Below are 23,880 nucleotides of genomic sequence, written 5' to 3'. Positions count from 1 at the left end.
TTTTCGCTTTGAATTCGGATTTCTGGTCATATGTGCGATTTCGCATGGATGGGACGGAATTTTAAGACCTAATATATGCGTAGAGAAATTTTCTTCTGTTAAAAAAATTAGGCGTAAATAAGCGTTTCCAATTCTCGGGCTTTCAATTTTAATCCTTATTTCTAATGCTCCCCAGAAACTATTGACAATGCGGACCTGTACTCTTCAAAGCATCTTATCGGCCACATTCATGGCTCATAGAATGTGGTAGCTTTTTTCTTTTTTCGTCGGAGTTTGTGACCTTTGGAAGCATTACGAATAATTTACATCTCTGTTTAATGGTATTTGTTTTAAGCAGCTCAAATTCTCTATCCCCTCCCCCCTCCCATAAAAAAATTCTACTTGTTTTGTTAAGAAAGAAGTTTGAAATATTTCTAGTTACTTATATTTTACAAAACACAATTTTCGATTAATCCCAGGCTTCTGTGGCTGCAGTTATTGAAAAGAATTATGTGAGATTATTTGTCAAATTTTGATCTGTATTCTGCCATTAGGATTTTATATCTTCCCATGTCCATGCGGGCTAAGAGAATAAATGACAAAAAAGCAAGTTATATCCTCGTACATTTTCCGGGCAAGTAATTGGACCGTTATGACAGTAATTGTCGTTATGGCCTTATGAGGAAAAAAACGTGTCAATACGGTTTTTTGTTCTTCAAAATTTGCATTTTGTCGTGCTTGTCCCTTTATCGCACATATACATGCATAAGTATGTTAGGTATACTGCGTCTTTTAGAAAAATAGCTGTAAAAATTGTTTTTTGTTCTTTGGTAAAATTTGCATTTTGTTGTGTTTATCCCTTCACCTACCTTGGTAGCCTTATAACGTCCGATAACAACCACTCGAAGGATATTAGGAGTCGCCTGGCGCTTGCCAACTCTAGCTTTAAAGCCTTGATGCCGATCTGGTGGAACAAGAATTTGTCGACACTGCTGAAAACAAGACTCTTCAACACACTCATTGTCTTCATTGCCATTTACGCTTGTGAATCATGGACCCTCAAAACAGATGACCAACGTCGCCTAGCCGCATTCGAAACAAAGTCACTTCGCCGTATTGCGGGCATTACGTACCTGGACAGGGTCTCTGCAACAACTTAGGTGGCTAGGCCACATCCAGCGTATGGAAAATTCCCGTCTTCAAAAAAGTATTCCATGGTTGCGTGCATGGTTCTCGCCCCAAAGGTCCGCCCCCGAAGAGATGGAAAGACAACTTCTCTACACTCAACCTGTCGTAACTTCTACGCCTCTCTGAAGATAGATGCTCATTCAGACGCAACATCAATAACATAGTGAATGAAGAGACCTCAAAACAGCCTTTGAGGATGGATGGGACTTAAGTCAAGTAAGTCAAGTCCCTTCATCACACATATAGAGCGGTATCACCCTTTGCCATTGAAAAAAAAAGTTGAAAATTGGAACGTTTAGTATTAAAATTTACAAACCTACATGCTGAATGTGTGGATGATTGCTCAGTGCATATTATGTTTAGAAAATGGAGAAATCAGAACGACAAAGTACCTCTTTCTTCTTCATTCATAGCAGCGGAGTAAAGCAGTAACATTCCTTGTCAAATATTGTTTATTTGACATGGAATAAGACCGTTTAAAAAAATTACATTGAATCAGAAAATCGAAATCACAATTTTCATCTAAATGAAAGCAAAGGGCACCAAATAGCTCCAAGGTAAAAGTATAAAAAAAAGTTTCCTGAATATAATAAAATCTTGTACATAAAGATTACTGAACATAATAAAATAAATACCAGAAATTGTCATAAAACAAACAAACAACTAAATATATTTAAATTCTTCTTGTGGCAAAACGTTATCACGAGAACTAAGCCCTGCTAAGCAAATCAACTGAGTCTATTAAGAATTAATCCCTTAAAACGGACTGAAAGAGACAATTCATCATTCCCAGGAAAACGATCCCTTACTCCGACAAATCCCATGCTCTGGATTTCCCTTGTCCACGATAAAATTGAGAAGTGAATCTCCTGTCGTAAAGCCTTTTCATTCAGTCCTATACTCCCGATCTTGCACACAAGGCTACTGGTCCACAACTGCATTCAGTAGGTGATGTATATATAGCCCTAAAACTCGATAAAGTAAATTTATCTGACCGATTACTACTTTGACGTCATTATACAGTTTTTTATTCTATATATCGACTTTCTCCCTTAGGAATTAACAAATTTAAAGCTTATTTAGTTATGTGTATTTATTGATTTTATCTTGATAATGTTGCTGTGAATGATAAGAATATTTTTTTATTTCTAGGTCGCAAACCTTTAACCCCATCCAACTCCCCGAAATCGGGGAGCGCCTTGCTTACGGCTTTAAGCAATAATAACCCATCCACTTTATCTGGTGTTGCACAAGAACCAAAGAACTCCCTAAAAAAGGTAGACTATGTTTTTTCTGCTTTGTAGTTTTGTTGCTGTTTTTACTTTTTTTTTTCTTACTTTTTTCTTGAGAAGAAGAGCAAAAAAAAAAAAAAATTGACAAAACTTCAACACAGTCTTGATGATTTGCATTTGGCTCAAAATCTATTCAGAATTATTCACACTTAACTTAGAATTATCCACACTTAAAATTGACTTGAGCTTTAGAAAAAAAGTAGTCGAAATGTCAGTGTGGTCTTTTGTTTTTCTATATTTGTCAAACAAAAATACAAAAAGTAGATTCAGCAAAGGAAATAGAGGAAACGTGAGAATAATTTCTAGGCGATTTGTTAAGTTTTCATAGTGCACTTCGCCATATAGGAAAAAGTGCTTTGTCTTGATTTTTTTTTTTTTTTACTTTTAGTTGCAAACAAACTACAGTCGTTAGTCTTTTTTCGCTTCTCTGCACAGTAAGATTCCATATTAATAGTTTCTTGTGCTTTAATACAATGCCTTAGTAAGAAACAAAAACAAACTTTATTTTGTGAGAAGAGCACCAAGTTTGGCTTGCATCATGCCAAAATCAATCATGAGAAAGGGATGGCCGTAATAATTAAGGTCAATTTCTGCTTGATGAATCTGTCCTGAATCTGCTCATTTTCTCTTATTGCCCCATCTTTTCGTATTTTTCAACTCAAAGCTTCAGTCATTTTGAGCGAGGCTTATTTCTACTGTCTCTTTAGAATCTATAACCTTTTCCGCCTCTCTTTGATTCCTTGAAAAATCCTTTTCACTACTTTCACTTCCCTTTCGACTGAATTCTTTTGGAATAGATTTTCTCGCAGGTATTCAAAGGTCCTTTTCTCGAACAATATCTTCTATTTTTCCGCTTTTTTTCTTGCTTTGTTTTCTTTTACTTGTTTACTGTTGGGCTCCTCCCCTCCATGTCTAGTGCACGAAGCAGTTTTTAACTCTGGTAAGCATTCCACCTCAAAGACAATAAATCTTTGACAAGAGGAACTACCTGGATTGTTTTAAAACTTACAAGAACACAGAGATTATCAGTCTGGCGTAGAGCATTTTCACTTCAACCGAAGATTTTTCCTGAGTAAAAATCTATCCTGACTAGGGAAAAATCGCATCTACCATCGGTGCTCCCGTGTGACATGTAGAGATATGCTTTCACTTTCATTAAGATTGTGGGATATTGTTTATATCCCTGATAGTTTACCAGATTGTAACTCTGCATCTGGTTTGGGAAACTCAGCTACCATTGTAGTCAATGCGTCACAGAAATCTGTTTCTTTAAAGAAAAACAAAATTTAAGTAAACGCCTGCAACTTTTGTATTTTAAGTAACCAAAGAATTAGTTAATCCCATAGCTCAAATGCTTTTTTTTCGCTATGTCTCTGTTGATTGTTACTAACTTAAATCAGTAATAGTTGTAAGGCAATCGTGCTGCCCAAATTTTTTTTTTTTAAATGACTTGAAAGCAATGTCAAGATGTCTTTTAAGCGTGTAGGGGCGAATAGGGACTGTTCCTTCCCTTTTGCTAAAACTCAGCTTTGCACTCGCTTTTGAGGCACACCCATGCCTATGATTGTAAAGCTCGAAACTCCATTTTAAGGATGAAAGCAGTTAGTGATAAAAATTTATCACTGGCTTGAGTGCAGATAATAAAAATGATGAAAAGTAGTATTTAAACGTGGGCGCCGAACAAGCACCACTTGGATTTTTGTGTGCAATTTGTGGTATCAATTTATTAAAACTGTTAGCTTTAAAACTCGCTCAGCGGGAGAATGATGCAATTATATGACTTTCAATCATCTGCAATCACATTATTGATAGCAAACTTGAATAGAAATTGTAAAAAGGTATTAGCCACAGCAAACCTATCATTTAACTTTTTTTGTGTTAGTTAATTTAAAAATAAAACTTGTCAAAATTTGGTTTTATAGGAAGTTAGGGGTTTCAGGTAGCTGGTTTTCAGAGTATGTTAGACGGTGACTATTAAGGGGAGTGCGCATAGTTTCGAGAGTCAAGGGGCCCTTCAAGGTTTAAACCTGGGGCAATGCCTGAGTATGACCAGCAATTTCTATTAATATGACTAATAAATGTGAATATTATTATGTCTTTAATAGGGGATCAAAGTATTGCTGGGGTGATGGGTTACACTGTCATTATTAATTACATTATGCAGATAGTGTTCAACATATTTTCTTCAAGTCAAGGCAAATATTAGAATAAAGATGTCTGTTTCTATGCTCTTCTTTCTTGCGCGTGGTAAATATATCCCAGGTTAGATGACTGTATTTCCTCCATGTGGTTTAAGTGTGCTCCCCTTCAAAGCCTTTAGTTTAAGTCTGAAATATTGTGTGCTAAATCCGTCTTTGCTTTTAGTGTATACCCTTTATCAGGTATAAAACCCATCTTGGCTCTATGACCCCCACCCCTGAGTATTAAATAAGAATTTAACACATACAAAAAGCCAACCTTACCCATTCTAATATCCTCAGATTATACTCTAGTGCCTCCCCCCCCCCCGAAATAGAAACATTCAAGGTTTTTTTGGGGGGAGGGGAGGGATGGAGGCTCCTCTTGCGCATTTGTATATTGGTTGCTGTTCATATAGAAAATACTCGCTTTAGCATACGCTATATTGTCTCATCTTTGACAATACATGGATTCGGCAAAGTTTAATTTGAAGTTATTTCTTTTTTTCTGTATCCCAGTCCCAGTTGCTTGTTTTTGTTGCAATTATTTGTGAATTGAAGTTCAGCGACAACTAATATCCCTGCTCATGTTCTTTGTTTTGCTAGGGCCTCGTTGACTACGAAGGTGATTCAGATGAGGAAGAGAACGAAAGTACTGAAAGTGAAACGAAGCGTCCCAAAATCTCCTAGAAACTTAAGTTATCGCGTCTGATAAAGATGCCGTGACTCATTAAGTAGTGCAAAGACGTAGAGAATTTCGATTGCCATAGTTTTTTCTTCCGCTGTGGATCCGTTTTTTATTACCAGAAAGAGAAAAAAAAAGAGGATTAGGTTATCTGCAATTACGTTTACCAACTCCACGCTTTGCACTCAAATCTATGTGGTGCTAGTTTTATTTAGATCATATGAATGCATCATTCTAATTCTACCAAGGACTGAAACAATACAGTGAAGTTAAGAAAAATCAAGATTTATTGCACTCTGGTCCATTTCCAAGTACAATTCAAGCATGATGCATTGAAGTAAGGTGTACACATCTATGTGTGTTTGGTTAACAGCGCATGTTTTTCTTTTTGTGTCAGTTTTATATCAGTGGATATTAGTGTTTTGTACTGAAAGTGACTATCAGTTTAAAAAAGGACTCATATTCCAATTTTTAGCAAAAATTATCTTCTTATTCTAATTTTCAAATTGGGTACCAAGTATTTTGTTTCAGACTGTTTTAATTAGTAATAAGCTAAATATTTAAAGAGAATGTTTACCCTTATTTACCTTTCAATTGGTTACGTTACTTATTTTTACATTATTTATTATCGTCTTTAACTCATAGCTAATTTCAACTTCGCTTTAAGCCTGGCCTTATGTTAGATTGATCAGCAGATATTTTGCTACATTCGATTGATAGTATAATACCTCCAGATGAGTTACGATTGAAACCATACTTTGTCCGGAACTATTATTTTTGAGAATAGCCATTTGAAATTTTCCAAATAACCACTGTGTAACCTATAATAAAAGATGAAAGTTGTTGTTTGGATGGTATGCGTCAACTTTGGTTAGGAAATAAGATTTGGCATTAGGTAGAACCCTTGCTCCTTTTTCGGACATAGAATAGGTCTGGCTGAATTGTAACCTAGCAAAGCAAATATGGACAAAACCAAGTAAAATTTGGTAAAAAATGAAAAATATATACTTTTCTTTTTATAAAATAGGAATATCCTGTGGATATTGGGTAGTTTCAAGTAGTAGTACCTCACAGTTAACTGGCCATATTTTACTTTTATCTTGCTTTACTTGTTTTTTTTTTTTGAGTTTGTATGATTGGCTTCTGTGTCAATGCTAATTGTACAATACTAAATAAGAGCTTAGGCTAGACAAATGTTGGCGTTTTCTTCCAGCGTTTTAAGACTGTATCTCTGCTAGCGGGTTTTTCCATACGAAAACTATTGTTTTATTGGCAACTACTTTAAATTTAAAGCATGGATACTTGAATAAAAAACGGTAGATCAAGTAAGTCATTATCAAGCATTTGGAATGAGATTGGGCTAAACTCTAAAACTCTTGAGTTCTGTAGACAAGTTCTGTGTGGGACCATACAGTTTTACTGAGTTGAACTTTAAAACACAAAAAAAGGAAAGATTCTTTTTTGTAAAATACGTCGCTTTTAGCCTGGAAAACGCTATATATGTCTGGCCCTTAACTTTAAATAAGAGAAAATAAGCTTACAACTTCAAAAGTTCTTCCTTTCATGTAGAAGTTTTCATAAATTCGAATATGTAACTGAAGTTTGTGGTGACCTTCAAGAAGAAGCAGAAAATGATAAAACTACATAAAATTGATATAAAAAGAAACTGTTAGTTATTACCTTCTTCTAAAAAAAAAGCGTTCGCTAAAGTAGAACAAAATATTCTGAAATAATAAATTAGAACCTCCATGAAATTTGTTTTTGGGTAATTGGAAATGGAAAGAATTGTCGTACAAATTGTTAACGATCCGGTAGTTATTTAAATTATTTTTGACTAAAATGTGATCTTGAATAAGATCGGTTGACTTCAACTGCCCTCTCAAACCTGAAAACTTTATCTTGAACAAACGTAAGCTTCAGCAACGTTTGGCATTTTAGTGAAGCCATTTATTGTAATTTTAAAATATATCTTGTATTTCAGTGATCCTTCTAAGCAGGATTCTAGCTTTATTATTTAAGAATGATCTTTTAAAAGTTGATCTTGACGACAGATTTCAAGTTGATTAGAACGAACTTAATCTAATTCGCTTCAAAAAATTGGTCAAATGCTTGATGGCGAACAGTTTCTTTTTAAACTTAAATTTAGAGAATAACTGTAATGGCTAATTTGAAGTCAAGAGCTTTAACACTAAAAAAATAAGGGTAAAGAGTGAGCTTGGCCAGATTGTGCTCTAAAAGGTCCATTTATAATGCAGAAAAGATTAAAAACACAAAATTGGACATGTTTTTTCCGCTTTGTAAAGTATATAAATCTGAATGTCAGCTTACGCTTGCTTATGACAGTCGTCTAAGCTCGGTCCGATTCATAATATATTCTTCCTTTCTTCTGCCTTTTGTAGTTCTCTTGCCTCATAAAACTAGAGGAAATAACTTGGTTATTTCAAATCACTGTGCAATCTATTCTCAGTTGTTCTGTTCTCGTTAGGGATAGAATGATGTTTGTATGGGTAATGTTATTGCGTAAATTGAAATTACGGATGAATGGTACGTTATTATACCATGGGCCGAGCTAAATTTGAGCTCATTTTTTTGCTAACCTTATTGTTTTACGGACATTTTTTGTTCACCATTGTAAAAAAAAAGAATAATATAAACTTTGTACAAATCAAAATAATTACTGTGTACTTATATTGTGTAGGAAATATAACCCGATAATTTTAGAGTTGCTTGTGTAAACCCAATGAATTGTGGGCTTTTATACCACAATTCATAAACGAGAATACCCCTTATGTGTGATTTTCTTCTTTGTTTTGGCTTTGTGGTTATTCTATTCAAGTTACGAGCAGTCGTACTGCAGCAATTAGGGAGTAAAAGGGTGGGGGTGCGAACCTTTCTATAAAATCAAAGCAAGATTTATCCTAAACAAATAAGTAGAACAACAGGGAAATTTTTATACAAGACAGTGGAACGCAGTCTTGTATAAAAATTTCCCTGTTGTTCTACTTATTTGTTTATGATGGAAAGGCAGTGTGGTCTTCGTCGCTATTTGAAGATTTATCCTGATAAACTTTTGGAAAACTTTTTGTGTGGAGGGTTCAGCATTAAATGTGAACCAAGCAGCCCAGCAAAAGTACAACATTTTATTGATAGTTTCTGGATATGGCGGCTAGAACTGCACAATTTCCTGAGCTATAATTTTGTAAGACCGGTAAATAGTTTAGAGATTACCTGGTTTTCATAAAATATGTTTCTGGTACAGGCTTAAAAACAAAACAAGGTCAGGCCAATTGGGTTCTGTGTTATCAAGAAGGGAAATCTTTTCCTCCTTGAGTCCAAGTTAAATCCTCGAAATACCAGCGCAAATTTCTGTGTTATTGATGCAAGTCAAGTGGCTGCATAAACAAAAATCCACGCAGCTGATCGTAGCCAAATGGAATCAGTTGAGAAACTTATAGCTATCCTTTTTGAATGATTCATTTATGCTAAGGTGAGATGTCTAATTTTTTTTTCATTTTGTTGCACAATTTTGCTGCGTTGAACTAGTTGGGTGATGTGACATTCTGGAGCGTTTCTGGTGAACGCACCCGAAACCGACGCATGCAGTAAAGCCCTTGACACACTATATGACCCACCTCTGGGTTAGAACCCTTGAGGATTGAAAATATCAAAAATGGTCGAAGTACGAATATGAGCTTAATTATTATTCATGAATTTACTGTAGATAACGCCTCAGCCATCTTGGTAATATGTTTGAAATGTCTGAAATGGACTTACGACTGCTTTGTTTTGGATTATTTCAATTGTAAAGTATCATAAAGATTTAAAATGAAAAATATTATAGTCTCAGTCACGAACATAAATCTTGCCATTTAAGGCTCAGGTGTCGCATTCTACTATTTCTTCTAATTAGGCCCGGATTTCACCTAACTTTCTTAAATTTAAATTTTTTAGGCAATAGTTTTGTGAAAGGAAAAAAATAATAGAACTAATAAGATACCGTAATTTTACAAAAAGAAATAAAAAAAACTTTTAGCCATCTAGCATCGCTTTTCATGGTTGACATGGGCGTAGGAAGCATCTTGTCTAGGGGAGGGGGGGGCAGCCGATTCTGTGATGGAGAGTGGGTGATGTTATATTGGTAATAGCTCTTGGCTCTTTTCATTAAACTTATTTGAAATACCACGAGGTAGTGTTGTGTACAGGGTCGCCACCACGGTCAGTTCCTAAAGTGCTAAAATTGCACAATTTTGCGTCCTACACACGTTATTTCGGTGCTAAAGTAAACAAAAATGCGCGTGTCGTGGCCTGCGCGTGCACGGCCCGTTTAAGTGTACTTGGATTAGTAATAGGTCAATATTTTAATCTTTTATGCGTGGTTATTTAAACTTGGTACCAATCTTCTGAAATGAACACGGCAAAAAGGCGGCCCGTGTTTTTGTTAGCTCCTCTGCCTTTTTCAAAATCTTAAATCACATTACGGTTATATAATACCTTCATGTTCTAAGAATTCAATTCAAAATTATGCTAGGAGGTTGATATCTCGTGTATTCTTCGGACTAGCTGAGTACTAAGCCTCGGTAAAAGAAGATCTTGACATCACTTACAGGTGAGTAGATAGTGTTCTGGGATCTGGCACACCTCACACTGCAGTTTGTGTATCTTTTTTGTGGCTAAGCAGAGAAATCAACTTTTTTTTTTAGAGAACAATTAATTTGATCTCATCTTATTTAAGTGTCCTATTTTCGAGAAGAAAAGATTTTTCATTTTCACTGGACCTTTTTTAGTTTGTTTCTTTTAATAATTCCAATTTTCTTTGGTTTTTAGAGCTGGAAAAGATCATTTATAGCTAGAATATGATCTCCTATGAAACAACTGACAATCCTGAGCAATACTACTACCAAGCCAGATACTTCTGACAGAGGAGACACGAGAGCCTGTAATCTTGTTATACACTTTTCAGGTGTCAAAGGACACAAAGACCTAACATCCCCTGAAAAGGCATGGGACCTGTTCATCACAGCCGAGATCCTTGAGAAGAGCGTTCTTCACACCAATGCTAAGACTGACGAGTACCACCTGCATTATAACTTTTGTATTGTAGATAAGCCAACGTACTTGACACCAGTCGACATCATAGAGATAAGAACCTTTTTAGACCTTCTTCATCTCTATAGTGTTCAAGTCGGGCAGTGAATATTGCGAAGGTCTCTTTGCAGCTGATAAAGCTGGGCGGGACATTTTCCACGCTACAATGAGTCTGAAAACTCTCCAGTTGAATGACATGCACAGACATCACGAAAGAGGCGGACCTCCAGCTCCCATCAAAGAGGTTTTTGACCTCTTCATCGCAAACTGCAAAACAAATCACTCACCAGACGAGTACTTGGTGATTAATGAAATGCTAGTTGCATTTAGAGGACGATGCAGTTCAAGAAAGAAATTTGTTTGGATTCAAGATTTAATCTCTAGCGGTCTTGAAGACATTTTATCTATCTAATGTCTTTGTCTACACTGGAAAGGAAACATCTATGGTTGAAATCCACAATACTTCAGTTCCAATGTGAACATGACCCTTGTCGATCTCTTGAAGAGCTGGAAATCCAACATCACAGTTGGTATCTGGTTCACGTCCATAGATCTCATTGAAATGATCAGACCCTTGAGAATGACATACGTAAACACGATGAAAAAGAACGAAAGAGAGATCCACCCTTTTTCCTTGCTAGTCCTACAAGGGATTCCAACTCGTCAATCTTCGAATTTAGAGACCATCTGAACTTGATGTCATATCTTCCAAACAAAAACAAGCCGTTATTATTGCTTCGTCGATCCCCTTTCCTGCGGAAATTGAGCATGAGAGTAGTAAACCAGAGATCATCATGATGTACAACGCAACCAAAAATAGAGTGGACTCTCTAGACCAAAAGTGGTCCACTTACACGACTAGCCGCCGCACGAGAAGACGGTTCAAGGGGTGTGGCATGCGATCATGGACATAGGTGGTGTCAATGCCAATGTCATTCTGAGCTACTTAACGCCCCAAGAAAAGACTTGACCCGAAGAAAAAAGCTGATAGAGCTAAGACGATCCCTCATCAACCCGTAACTTAGGATCAGAGCAACCCCACAAAGGATCCCATGAGCACTGCGTAATTTGATCAAGAACCATATATGATCTTCAGTTAAGAATGTCCCCCACGTTTCTTCTACAGGTACCAATGAACAAAAAGGTCGTTGTATCATTCGTCTCCTAAGCAAGGACAGAAAATCCAAATATACCTGCAGGTCGTGCCAAAAATGTATGTATGGAATATGCCAAGTTCCTCTACCCAAATGCGAATAGTGGAATTATTTTTGTGTTTTAGTATTTCTAACCGATATATCCGGATTAGTGAATCATGTTATCTCGATTGGTGAATCTTTTCTTAACACTTATTGGGTTGAATATGGAGTATCCCAAGCATCGGTTTTGAGTCCGACGCTGTTGTTATTTATGCTAATGAACTTTTATTAGCAGTTAAAAATCGTAAACCGAACCATGCTGTCTTCTTTCTCAGCAAGCCAATCAAAAATTCTCGAGGTATGAGTCTGGATCTGACGATAGTCTGGTGACTTTCGCAGATAATAGCATCATAACCACTTTGGATACAGGTGAGATCAGTCCGTGGCTGAATTTGACATTTCTTTTCAAGCATGTTGTGCCCTGGTTTTAGGTGAACCATCCTGTATTAAATGTTGCATAAAAAGTCAAAATCAAAGCATCTTTTTTCTAGAGTATCTCAATCTTGTCCTGGTTTAAACGAAATCTGGACTTCTCGAGGATTCATCTCTAGACCTGACGGTGGATCTGTGCAATTCATGAGAATTCCTGTCGATGAAAATCTATCATTTAAAAACCATAATAATATGATCATCGTTTGATTGTTTCACGGAGACTATCAAAAACTCACCGCGATTTCAAGCTGCTTGAGACCGAGAAAATGGTGAATATTCTTACTCTGTTCCACTCTGCATAAGCTGATCCCCGAAAAAATAGAGCAACTATCTAGCTGTTACAATGAACTATACGATATAAATAACTACAATTCATATTCAAAGAAGAAGAATTCCCTGGTTTTGAGGGCTTGAAGTTGAATCATTGATCATTAGTATGATCAGTTGAACCCTTTTGGTCAGTTGAATCATTAGAATGGGAAATAATAAAAAATTTATTTTTCAAATAGTTACGAAATATTGATTATATTGTAGTCCCGGAAGCAGGTTTTATCATTCCCCCTCCCTAAGCAAAAAATAGAAACACCAGGACTCTCACTAAAAGTTCTAATTTTATTTTAAATATTTTTTTTTCAAACCCTCTCTCCCTCTATTGTCGATGGTTGGGGTTCATATTTCTACAGCTGACTCTTTTAGTTAATTACGTTTTTTTCGAATTTTTTGGAATAATCAGTTTGAATTACTTTTTTAACAACTGAATCTTTTAAAACTGTGTTTTTTCAGAACGTATGTGAATCTCCAGGGACCTTGTTTATTTTCCTTGGGTCCAAAATCGAATTTCCCAGGGAAATATGAAACTAGTTGATGCAGCTTTGTTCATCAAGTTACTATTTTGAGGTTAAAATTACGTATTCTGTATATTATTAAGAAAGACATGAAAGCAACAGTTACCCCAGGGCTCATGTCTGAAAGAGCTACAGTACGAAATATTTATATTGGGAAAAATTACATCAAACATTTTTATTTTACAGTCTAATCTATAAGCGAAACACTTATTTGAGTTCTTTTTATTGTCTGTTTTCCCAATGAACAGAAAATTGTCTAGGCAGCGCAGTCTTGGTCGACCTTCTGTTGCGGCTCTTCATTAACATACAATTTCGAATCTACAACAATGGTAACATTATTACAAAATTGTTTTTAAAAATTTAACGAAAGAAAATTACAAGTTGTATTCAGCTCATCTTTTTAAGTATCATATTCAGCTTCGTTAATTTTGACTTGTATTTTTTTTTCATTCACAGGTTAATGAATAAAAATAACGCTTTTAAAGCTTAAATGCTTTTCATTTTAGAAGCCCGGTCAACTTGTACTCGAATTATTTATTTTAGTGCTTGCAGCTTCTCTACAATAAAACTAGCATATCTGATTCCAATTTGTCTGTTAGAGACATTATAGCATATAAAACCAAAACTAGGCATACCAGCTTAAGGTGCTAAGAAAAAGGATGGACGCCTCAGATTGAGGTAGGATGAGACTAACAAATAGCTTTATGTCTTTAGGGGAATTTTTCGGGAGCTAGCCACTTCAACTTTTCAAGTAAGCATTACGTCCAAGAGTCATTTTTACCAATTTGTGTATATACAGAAACGTACTTTAGACTTTTGTTAGCGATAGTCCCATGATCAGCCTATAATTAACAATTCACAGCCCATTAAAACCCATTTGAAACTTGAAATCTTAGACAAAAACATTTTCCTCATTATTATGAGGAGAAAGTTGACTTAGTCGAACACGGATTGCGTGTCCTGGTCCAGGCATGACTGGTGTGGAAGTTCCTGATGTCACCAAATCACATGATTCAACCAAGCGAAGCAGCTCAGCAGAGTCGGGGCCACCGGGTCCAGTGTAAGCTAAAAAGGAAAATAATTAAAATTATTCAACTGTTTCGTCAGAAAAAAAGACGCTCCCGCAGTTGTCATGAATTTAGCAAACCTAGTACGTGTCGATTTTGCCAAAATTTAACAAAAACTTTCCCCATTTGCTTTAAAGGAAATTCGCCAATTTGCTTTACAAGCTGTGCTGCGCGGTGCAATGAAAATTCCAATATTTAGTCTCTATTACCTACTACTAAAAAAAGAGAAACAAAATCTGCAAACAATCGATCATCTTTTTCTTTTCTACGAAAACCAAAGTGAAACTTCTTTTCTATGAAAAACTTCAGACACGTTTCTGAAGTCGAATTGTATTTCCTAATATTCGAAGAAAGAAGTTATCTCTCAAAATTAGGAAGAAATTAATGTCTCGAATAAAGAATCAAATTCCCCCCCCCCCTCCGGAATTATCGATTCCAAGCTATAAGTTTAATTTAATAGTTTGGTTTTTATTGACTTGCATCGTTTTCAAGTATTGGTGGATTCCTATGGAAGTTTGCCTTTTGAAAACTACAAGGAATTAAAAAGGTTTGCTGAACAATTAATTACTATGTTTGGTAGTACATATATTTCTGAACAAACTTTTTTCAATTCTGAATTATCGAAAAAAACAAACACTATTCTCGGTTATTTAACATACATTTAGATGCAACATTTCACGTCTCTACTACAAAAATACAAGCTAATGTAAAAAAAAAACTTGCAAGTCAAATGCCACAACGAAAGTCTTATTGATTGTATTAACTACAATAAATTTAATACAAATTTACATTAAGCGTTTTATTTTTAAACCTAAAATACTTGTATATAAATATTGCAGATGTACTCTACTTATTAAAATATACCTACAATACTAGACTACAGTGTAATGACACGTGACCCAAGTGCGGCCCGCGTGATATCCCAACGTAAACTTTTGGCCCTTTTACAACAAAAAGTTGCCGACCCATGTTTTAGAGTGAAGTGCTTTATACTTTCTTACTTTCATTTCAGATTATTAAATAATTCGATTTTATCACAATTACGCGGAAACCAAATACATACTTCATAAGCTTAGCTTAAAAAAAGCTAAAACTTGGAGTTTATTGCCTCGAATGCAAATAAAAATTAAATTTCCCACTAAATAAAAAAAGGAACCAGTTATCAAAGTGTTTACAATCGTGAAGACCCAATAAAGAGTTAAAACCTGTAGTAAATATTCATCCGGTATAGTAGGCTAAATCCCAAAGCTGGGTTGATGATACGCATAATTCCGATTTGGTAATTTCACAGTGGATAATTTGTATGACTTGGCCAACGGGACTCACAAACTGCAAGGGAGCAGCTACTCCCCCTGGAGGACCAACATTTTATGAAAAGCAACAATGGAAAAACCTGTTGGGTAATAATATCTAGAAATCTGGCCCGCATTATGATGCCACTTACAAGGGTTGAGCTTCCAAAAAGAAAAAAAAAATCATTAAAAAAGCTTTATAAATCAGAAAAAGTAATTTAGTATTATTTGGATCAACTAAATGCAAAGAGAAAAGCCATCTTCACACATCCTCAGATCCACAGATAACGAAAAATTTGTCAACCATGATTATCGTATTTATCTGCGTGCCCGAGACTGGTTTAATTTACCAACCGACAAATTTCACATTCATTTAAAAGCTATTTTAAACTTTAAACCGCCTCCCACTGGTCTCTACTAACCAAAGTGCATGTCTGCCCGACCTTTAGGATGGAGCATTAGATCTTTTTTCGAAGGGGGAGGGGGAGGGTCTGGCCAAGCAAAAGTATATTAGGGTCGAGAATTCTATTGGGATCTTAGGCAGGAGGAGTCAACTAGCTCTTTGCAATACCATCTGCATTAAATTTCTTTGTAATTTCATTCTATTTCCATATCTTATTTGATTGCATTTAATTTCATTTTTGTTTTTAATTTCACTCCTTTTTTGTATATTTTCTCGATTAGTATACTCATAGGGGCACAAGTTCAAAGTTGTTGGGCGTATTCTTCCGACTGATTTTGTAGAATTTTTCTTACTTCCTCAAAATTAGTTAAAATGGCCCGGTTCCTCTGATTATGACTGGCCCCTGTTTTGCATAGGACCTCATATCCCTTTCGCAGTTTTTAAGCCCACTAACTGCGCTGATTTATGATGAATGAAATTCGATTTTTATAACTACAATTCATTCACTGAAAAAAAATATTTGTTTTAAGACGTATTTTTAGAACCTAGCCATTAATTCCGTTTCCGAAAGTGTAAGCAAATTGGCACATTGTGCACGGTGGCACGTTCTTTTCTAAAAAAGTTCCGTAACCCTACAAGATGAATGGTTAACACAGACATTTATTCTAAAGTTGCATTAAACTAAGCTCATTAACTTAATGTCGAACAAAATAATGCACAGTGATGTAAAATTGCACACAGCTGTTACGAAGGAGGGGCGATAGGTCATTCAGTAGGTAGGGGAAGGGTGCTATATACCTAAAAGAGTCTGTTTTTATGTCCAAATTGTCTAACCCTTCAAGAGCCTTTAGATTAATATAGAAAGAGGTTTGGGGAGAGGGGGCGTAAGAATTGATCTCTAATCCCCCTTCACTTGAACTAAGCCAGAATGATAGCTTTCTTCTTATTACAAAAAAATGCTTTCTTTTGTAACATAAAATATTTCATTTATATTCTTATCGCCATAAAAGTTATGGGGGGGGGGGTAAGGATTTATGAGAATCGTCAAGAAAATTACCAAGTGCGGGAGGCAGCTGACACCAGGAACTTGGTTTTTATAGACTTTTAAATGAAAATATTAGATTTAATCTTCTTCTTTTTTAATATTACATTGTTGGTGGTAACTAACTGTAAGTAATGAGCAACTCGTGCCAAAAGTAAATAAAACTCTAAAGAAGGAAGTTTTGATAATATTATATGCAACAAAAATTGAATATATATTGTAATCCCAAACAAAGTTATCTATCGAAAGTGACTAGCCTGAGAAGATATGTTCAGTTCTCAAAAAAGGGGGAAAGCAATCCAAAAAGGGCGAGTGATTTTGCTGAAAATTATGCCATCGAATTCAGTAGATAAGAGAACTCGATGGTAAGGTTTCAATCCCTTGTCTACAAATATTGGAAGTTTCGTGTTTTTCGAGAAGGGATGGCTAGGGATGCGTATTTATTTGTTTTAATTAACCCCAGGGAGATTTTTATCGAACCAATGATTATAGAATATGGGAAGAAGGCTCAGTAGAAAAAATTGAACCTTCTCTTGATGTTTTTAATTGCCAGAAAAGATATTGCCGAGGCGGTGTAAAAAAAAAACAACAACAAAAACTTCAGCGTAAAGGATGCCGAAAAGCCATCGAGTGAAAATCCTGAGATCGTCAATTGATTTAAATTCATCGAAAAACTATACGTTGAGATTTCCACTTTCAGATATAGTAATGTCTCACGCTGGCGCATTCTTAGTGGAAATGATATCTGCAAAATGGGAATTTTTCTTCTGAAGTGAAGGAACATATATTAATGAAAACAATCAATGAGCATATATATATATATATATATATATATATATATATATATATATATATATATATATATATATATATATATATATATATATATATATATATATGTGTGTGTGTGTAAAAAAAATACACCTGAAAGAACACTTATTCTATAAACATTGTTGTACAAAAGTTAACTTTAGCACAAAGAGAAAGGGGTTGAGTAGAAAAGCAACCCCGCCCTCTAATATTTAGATTATTAGCCTGAATATGGCATTAAAATTGAAACTTCGTTTTTATCACGCTGTTTCAAGAATGAAAGAGCTTATAATTCGCATTTGTTTTAAACAAAAAAATATTTAGTTCAAGACGTAAATAATTTCTTAGACCACACTACTTTTCCATTTACGAAAAATTAAGCAAGAAAAAACGGGTTTAATTTTAATAAAGCAGTGAAACAATAAATAACAACAAATTAACACTTAATTAAAAAAATACTCCGAATATTTCGGCATCGGAGTATTTTTTAATTAAGTGTTTATTTGTTGTTATTTTTCGTTTCACTGCTTTATTAAAACTAAAACCCGTTTTTTCTTGCTTTATCTTTAGTTCAAATGTTTTGAAAGGCAGATTGTAAATGAAACACTCGATATATTTTGCACCCTAAAACACTTTCAATAATGTACGTGTGGGGGGGGGGGGTATCCCTCTTCATACATTGAATATATTTTCTGTTCTTTATATGTTTTAAATGCCGGTCTTTATTTTCGTTGAAATATATTCTTTTCTTTAGATTTAATATAAGATAACGTGCTAAAAAAAAAAAAAAAAAAAAAAAAAAAAAAACACTTTCAAAACTGGTCATTGAAAAATCAGTTTAATTCGCGTTACAGCAGAAACTAATTTTTCTTTGCTTGTGCTTCTGCCATATTCAAAGATTCTGTGATATTCTGTCACAAAGAAAACATGCTTCTGGCATTGGGGTTTTCAATAAAACGTAGGGTGTATGAGTATAAGATGATACCTGCTTCTTTGTGATCCAATGCAGTTGAGAGATCCCACATTTGAACAGTTCCACTTTCATGGCCAGTTAAAAGAAGTCTTCGAGGGCGCTGACTCGATCTTGTCACACTTTCACATTCGTATAAACATGAGCATGAAATTGATGAACCATCCACAGATTTAATTACACATATTCTTTTCCCATTGCTAGCCAGTCGAACATATAGCAAATCACTGTCAGGAACAACTCTCTGAAGAAAGATTTGATCATCATCTTGTTCTCCAAAGGGCCCATTATCCCATAATCCATTATCAAGCGTAAGGGTGTGAAAAGAAGCGACAGGAATAGGTCCTGGCTGGGTGGATACCATACCTCGGAATCGAGTGACGGACCACGTCCGTACATGACCACCATCACTACAAACTGAAACAAGGTGTTTTTCACTTAGCCTGACCTTGGAAATCGGGCTTCTATGGACGGTAAATGTTTGGAACAAGGAAGGTCCATGACCGACTGTCTCTGGGTGTTGGACAATGACACGAACCACACCCGAAACCGTACCATAAGCAATTTCAATCCAATTTCCACTCAAATTAGTCTTCGGGGTTAAATACACAGAAATCGAAGTTATTGACTCGGACTCAGGATCCTTGTACAGTTCACTAACTAATAAATCATTATCTTTCATCCTTAGTGGAAACTTCTGCATATCAATATAACAGATAGTCCCTGATGCACTTCCAAGCAGAAGGAATGAGCCAGCATAATCCCAACACGTGACAGAAACGGCACTCTGAGTTTGCCAATGTTTTGTTGTACAATGCCATACTCCAATTGTTCCGATTGGAGCTTTTCTAAGGGCTACTAAATGATTCCCGATGAAGAAGAGGTCATCCGCATGTCCCTGGAAGCAATAAATGATGCAAATTAGTAATTCTTCTTTTTACCTTTTTTCCCCTACTTTTTTTTACTAGAAGTCTTTTTTCTTTTTACCAAAATGTGCTGCTTAACATTAATTATTCAATAGTTTATTGGAACAGTAGCTTGGAAGGGAGCTCCTTCGATCGGAAATTGAAAGTTCTAGTCATCTTTTTAAGGACGGAAACTTATTAGAACCCAACCAACGCCTTTCATTCCCTGTTTGGCCCCTGGTTACCTGTGTGACCCAATGATATCGAACCAAAATTTTGAGATTACCATTACACTCAGAAATGTCGAAAGATCTAATAAGCATACCTTCGGGGTGGCATAACCTCCACAGGCCAAGAGGCAATGACCCTAAATCTATGTAAGTTATACGTTTTTCATAGAAAGATTTTCAGAAGACGCAATCTAGCGTTTCCCCTTCCAATTTGTAAGGAAAAGGCATCCATAGGAACTTCAGAGGGGGATGATTTGACTAAAACTGAAAGTTTTTTTTTAAGAATCGATAGTGATTGAGGGTAACCAATACCCCTCCCGGGCCCGTTTTTGCTACCCCTGCCCCAATACCCTCAAAACATCCGATCTAGTCTTTAGTTAGTGATTTTGTTAAATATAGTTAAAAGGTCAAGCAAATATACTCCCCTGGAATGATATGACCCCCATAGCTCTTGTGGAGAGGGCCCTAGGCCGTATTAGTCACAATGAAACAAGAAAAAAAAGGTTTGTTCGTTTGATTTTGGATGTGCGATTGGCTCAAAGCTTTCAGGGATCAATCTCTGAGTCAAAGGACCAACCATTTTGTTGGTCCTTTGTTGGTCCTTTTGTTGGTCCCAAAAAGATTTTCATTACTGATGAGGTTGAGACTTCCAATCGAAAATCTTTGGTCCAAGAGTACTAACGTAAAAAGAATGTTACGGGGTACGATACCCCACCCCTCCTAAAAAGGGTCCAAAACAGGATCAAAACACTTTTTTTCCGATCGGATCGAAACTTATATCCATAAATCTTTGAGATGTGTCAAACCCAATGCAGAAGGCAAATAGGGACAACATATTTTTGGTGCTCCCCGAAATGGGACCGACAAAGGGCCAAAAACTTTACTTCCCTGATCAAATTGCATGGAAGGGTACCCATAGAAACCTGGGAGGGGTTCAACCGAGATGAGATTGAAAGTTTTAGTACCGTCTTTAAGGATCGAAAGTTATTGGAGAGTAACAGCCCACCCCAGTGCCCTTTTCTGCTAGCCGTCCCCTTCTCATGACCCCATTATATAGGATCAAATTTTGAGATTGTAATTTTCTTCAAAAAAAAAAAAAAAAAAAAAAACCAAAGGCCTAATAATAACGCCTCTGGGGTCGACATCAGTCCCACATCCCTAGGGTTAATAACCGTAATTCATGTAAATTATCACTGTTCACAGAACGATTATGGTAGAAAAGACGGCCATGTTTGGTCTAGATTGTTTGATAAGCTAGGAGCTCAAATGGCCTGATTCGCTGGGCCAGGATCCCAAGAGGTTTCAAGGGAATGCTATAGAAACGACACGCGTCCATGAAAAAATCAAAAGACGTCATATGTACCCGAGTTTTCGAATTGCCTGCAATATCCCAGGGGATCGGAGGGGGGATGGTTTAATTGGACCTCAAATTTTGTGCTGTGAAGGAGGATTGACTTAAAACTTTCTGGGAATATCTTGGAGAGGGGGGGGGGGAGTCAAGAGAGCCTCAAATTTTGCGTTTGGGCTAAATAATTTCTATGTTTGATCTACCAAAACATTTTTGCACCATTCCTATGGGACCTACAATTTATACACAATTAAATTGCGAGGCAAATTAAAAGATAATATTTGATGCCATATTATCAAAAAAGCGTATTCACTGTATATCAGAAATGACCTAGGGCAGTGGTTTTCAAACTGTGGTACGCGTACCCCTTGCGGTTACGCAAAAATTGTTACGGGGTACACGGCCGGCCAACACAAAAATTAGACAATCCTTTAACTCTAGGACTGGCAATTTCATTTATATTTTAGCTATAGTTTACTTAGTACCGGTAACTGAGAAGGGGTATCTAACATGTTTTGTGGGTAAAAAGGGGTACAGTGTCTAAATAAGTTTGAGAACCACTGGCCTAGGGTATCAAGTTGAAAATTTCAGGGGTGTTGGGGGGCGGGGAGGGCAAGTGGACGTACAATTATAACTTGGAATGGTTTATGTTAAAAAAATAAAATAATAAAGAATTTAAGTGTTTTGTTAGTTGTGAGGTTAAGCAAAATATTCTAAGTGTCATAAGAATATAAAATATTGATTTTCTCGAACTCAGTTTGTTAATTGTTCACCAAAACGTAACATTTCTTCGTTGGCTATGAAGAAATGTGCGTTTCTCTGTCGGCGCACAAATTATCCGTTTTGTCAACAAGGTTTATAACTGGAACAATGTATGAAGAGCCAGTAGAAATCGGCTAACTTATTAGTTTAACTGTCTTTGCGAAAAAATTCCCATATATATATATATATATATATATATATATATATATATATATATATATATATATATATATATATATATATATATATATATATATACATATACATATATATATATATATATATATATATATATATATATATATATATACATAAATATATATATATATATATATATTGTTTCTATTCCATATTGGTATTAAAAATAAGACGAAAAGCAATAAACCAACCTGGAATTCAAATGGGCCAAGCTTTGATGGGCTAAAATCATCCGATATTTGCCAGAGATGAATGGAGCTTCCTGAGCTGACGGCTATCATACAGCATAATGCGCTGGTACGATAGTTAATAGCAAGCCTATCAATTTCGTCGTCAAGTGTAGAAGAAGTGAAGATGGGCAACCAGCCGCCGGTCTCTCTTTGTCTTAAAAAGAAGTTAAATATACAGTACCAAAATAATATTTAAAAAAACTCACTTAATGTGAAAAAAACGACAGATTTATTCTGAACCGTTTTTGTCTAAGCCTCATCTTCGGATATCTGAATTATTGATGGGCATGAAGTCCACGAGTTGACCTTTTCTACAACTCCAGTTTTGACAAGCTTTTTGAAATGTTTCTTTTTTTCTTTCCTTTTCTTTCATATTTGTTTTTCATGGTTTTTCTTTATAAATCAACATTTATTACATAAATTTTGACTTCAAATTTGGATTTATTAGCAAATATAGGAAGATACTCGACTTTAAGAGCTTAAGTACATTTCCTTTGACTCTTTAAAACAAATTTTTAAGTTCATTTTTGTACAGTCATGAATGTAAAACCTTGCACGAACACAGGATTTGTTTTTATTGCTTAGGTGAGGGCGTGATTTTATCAAAGCCCCTAAAATTGGCGAATTCAATAGAAACTTAGGAGATACGAGAAGAATCTGGGCATTTTGTGCTGGTCCAACTCGAAAAGTCCCCCTGTGTAGGCATTTACACCATTAAATGAAAATAAGGGATATGAGAAATAAATCGTTTTTAGTATGGACTATTACTTCAACAACTACGCATCGTCATTAACTTGGTCTGTTCATTCGGTTCCTATCCCCACTAACACTCAATAGTTATTTTCAGCTTAAGTTGCTTTTCTAGTCACTCTAAGGCAGTGGTTCCTAACTTTCCCTTAATAAGAACCTATTTTAAATTTTTGAATGATGTTTACGATTCGCTTTTCTTATCCGCAATATTTGATAAATTAAACCCAAAATAGGGAGTTTGACAATATATTTTCAGACAAAACAAAGTAGTGATATTTTTTTAGTATTAATTATCAATGTGGCGATTGAGTTTGTATTTCTTTCAGCAAGAGTTATAAGTGTTGTTTGAACTTTCGTCAAAGCCAATCCCGTGCCATTTTATACATCTAGCTTATTCATGCCTTTGGTCTCGATTTGCAAAAGAATTGAATATTCAGTTCTGCACAGGCAGGTAAAAGCAAAGGCATCAACGTCTGAAAAGAAAGCATCGAAGCTTTTGGATAGGAATGACACATTGCATAGCGCAACTGAGATATCGATTTTGTTGAAATTTATTACGCTCCAATGAATCATGTCGTAGCTCTAAGAATTCATCCTGTGGTTAATCGCGAACGAAAGCGCCGTCTAAGGACACATGAAATAGATTTCGAAGTAAAGCAGCTTCCTGTTCAGAGGATTTCGGAAAATAACACTGAACTTCGGGTTCAGGGCTTGAAAGTGGTTATTAATTTCCTCCCTTAGATTATCGGCGATTACCGTCTCCGGTTTTTCAATTTCAGAGCTAAGGTATTCAAACATGGCAAAGATTTCAAGATTTTCTTTACGGCGCCAGTATTGGTGCTTAAAAATGAAAGCCTGAATATGAGAGTAAATAAAGTGAGTTTTTTTTTTACCTTGCAGTTTTAAATTTAGCTTTTTAGTCGATCTAAGATGTCAAATAAATAAGGTATCCTTTGGATCCAGGTCTGATCATTAAAGCATCTAATAAACTCAT

The 23,880-nt window shown here is 35.6% G+C and overlaps 2 protein-coding genes across 4 annotated transcripts in view; one reads left to right on the top strand and one right to left on the bottom strand.

Moving 5' to 3' along the window:
* Positions 1–6,657, top strand: part of flfl (serine/threonine-protein phosphatase 4 regulatory subunit 3 flfl) — a 98,902-nt gene extending 92,245 nt beyond the window's left edge. For all 3 annotated transcript variants that reach the window (XM_089092381.1, XM_089092379.1, XM_089092380.1), the window contains exons 15-16: positions 2,320–2,444; positions 5,243–6,657. In XM_089092381.1, the coding sequence (XP_088948507.1) occupies positions 2,320–2,444; positions 5,243–5,326 (209 nt within the window). In that variant the 3' untranslated portion in view covers positions 5,327–6,657. The remainder of the gene's footprint in view (positions 1–2,319; positions 2,445–5,242) is intronic.
* A 7,051-nt stretch (positions 6,658–13,708) lies between these two features.
* LOC148950393 (BTB/POZ domain-containing protein KCTD3) overlaps positions 13,709–23,880 on the bottom strand; it is a 45,157-nt gene continuing 34,985 nt past the window's right edge. The window contains exons 6-8 of the mRNA XM_089092378.1: positions 22,098–22,290; positions 18,479–19,361; positions 13,709–13,944 (exon numbers count right to left, since the gene is read on the bottom strand). Coding sequence (XP_088948504.1) covers positions 13,772–13,944; positions 18,479–19,361; positions 22,098–22,290 — 1,249 coding nt within the window. The 3' untranslated portion in view covers positions 13,709–13,771. The remainder of the gene's footprint in view (positions 13,945–18,478; positions 19,362–22,097; positions 22,291–23,880) is intronic.

The sequence above is a fragment of the Artemia sp. Qi Xiang Cuo genome, chromosome 7 (genome assembly GCF_049724085.1).
Source record: "Artemia sp. Qi Xiang Cuo chromosome 7, ASM4972408v1, whole genome shotgun sequence".
NCBI lineage: Eukaryota > Metazoa > Arthropoda > Branchiopoda > Anostraca > Artemiidae > Artemia > Artemia sp. Qi Xiang Cuo.
This window is presented reverse-complemented; position numbering and strand designations above follow the sequence as displayed.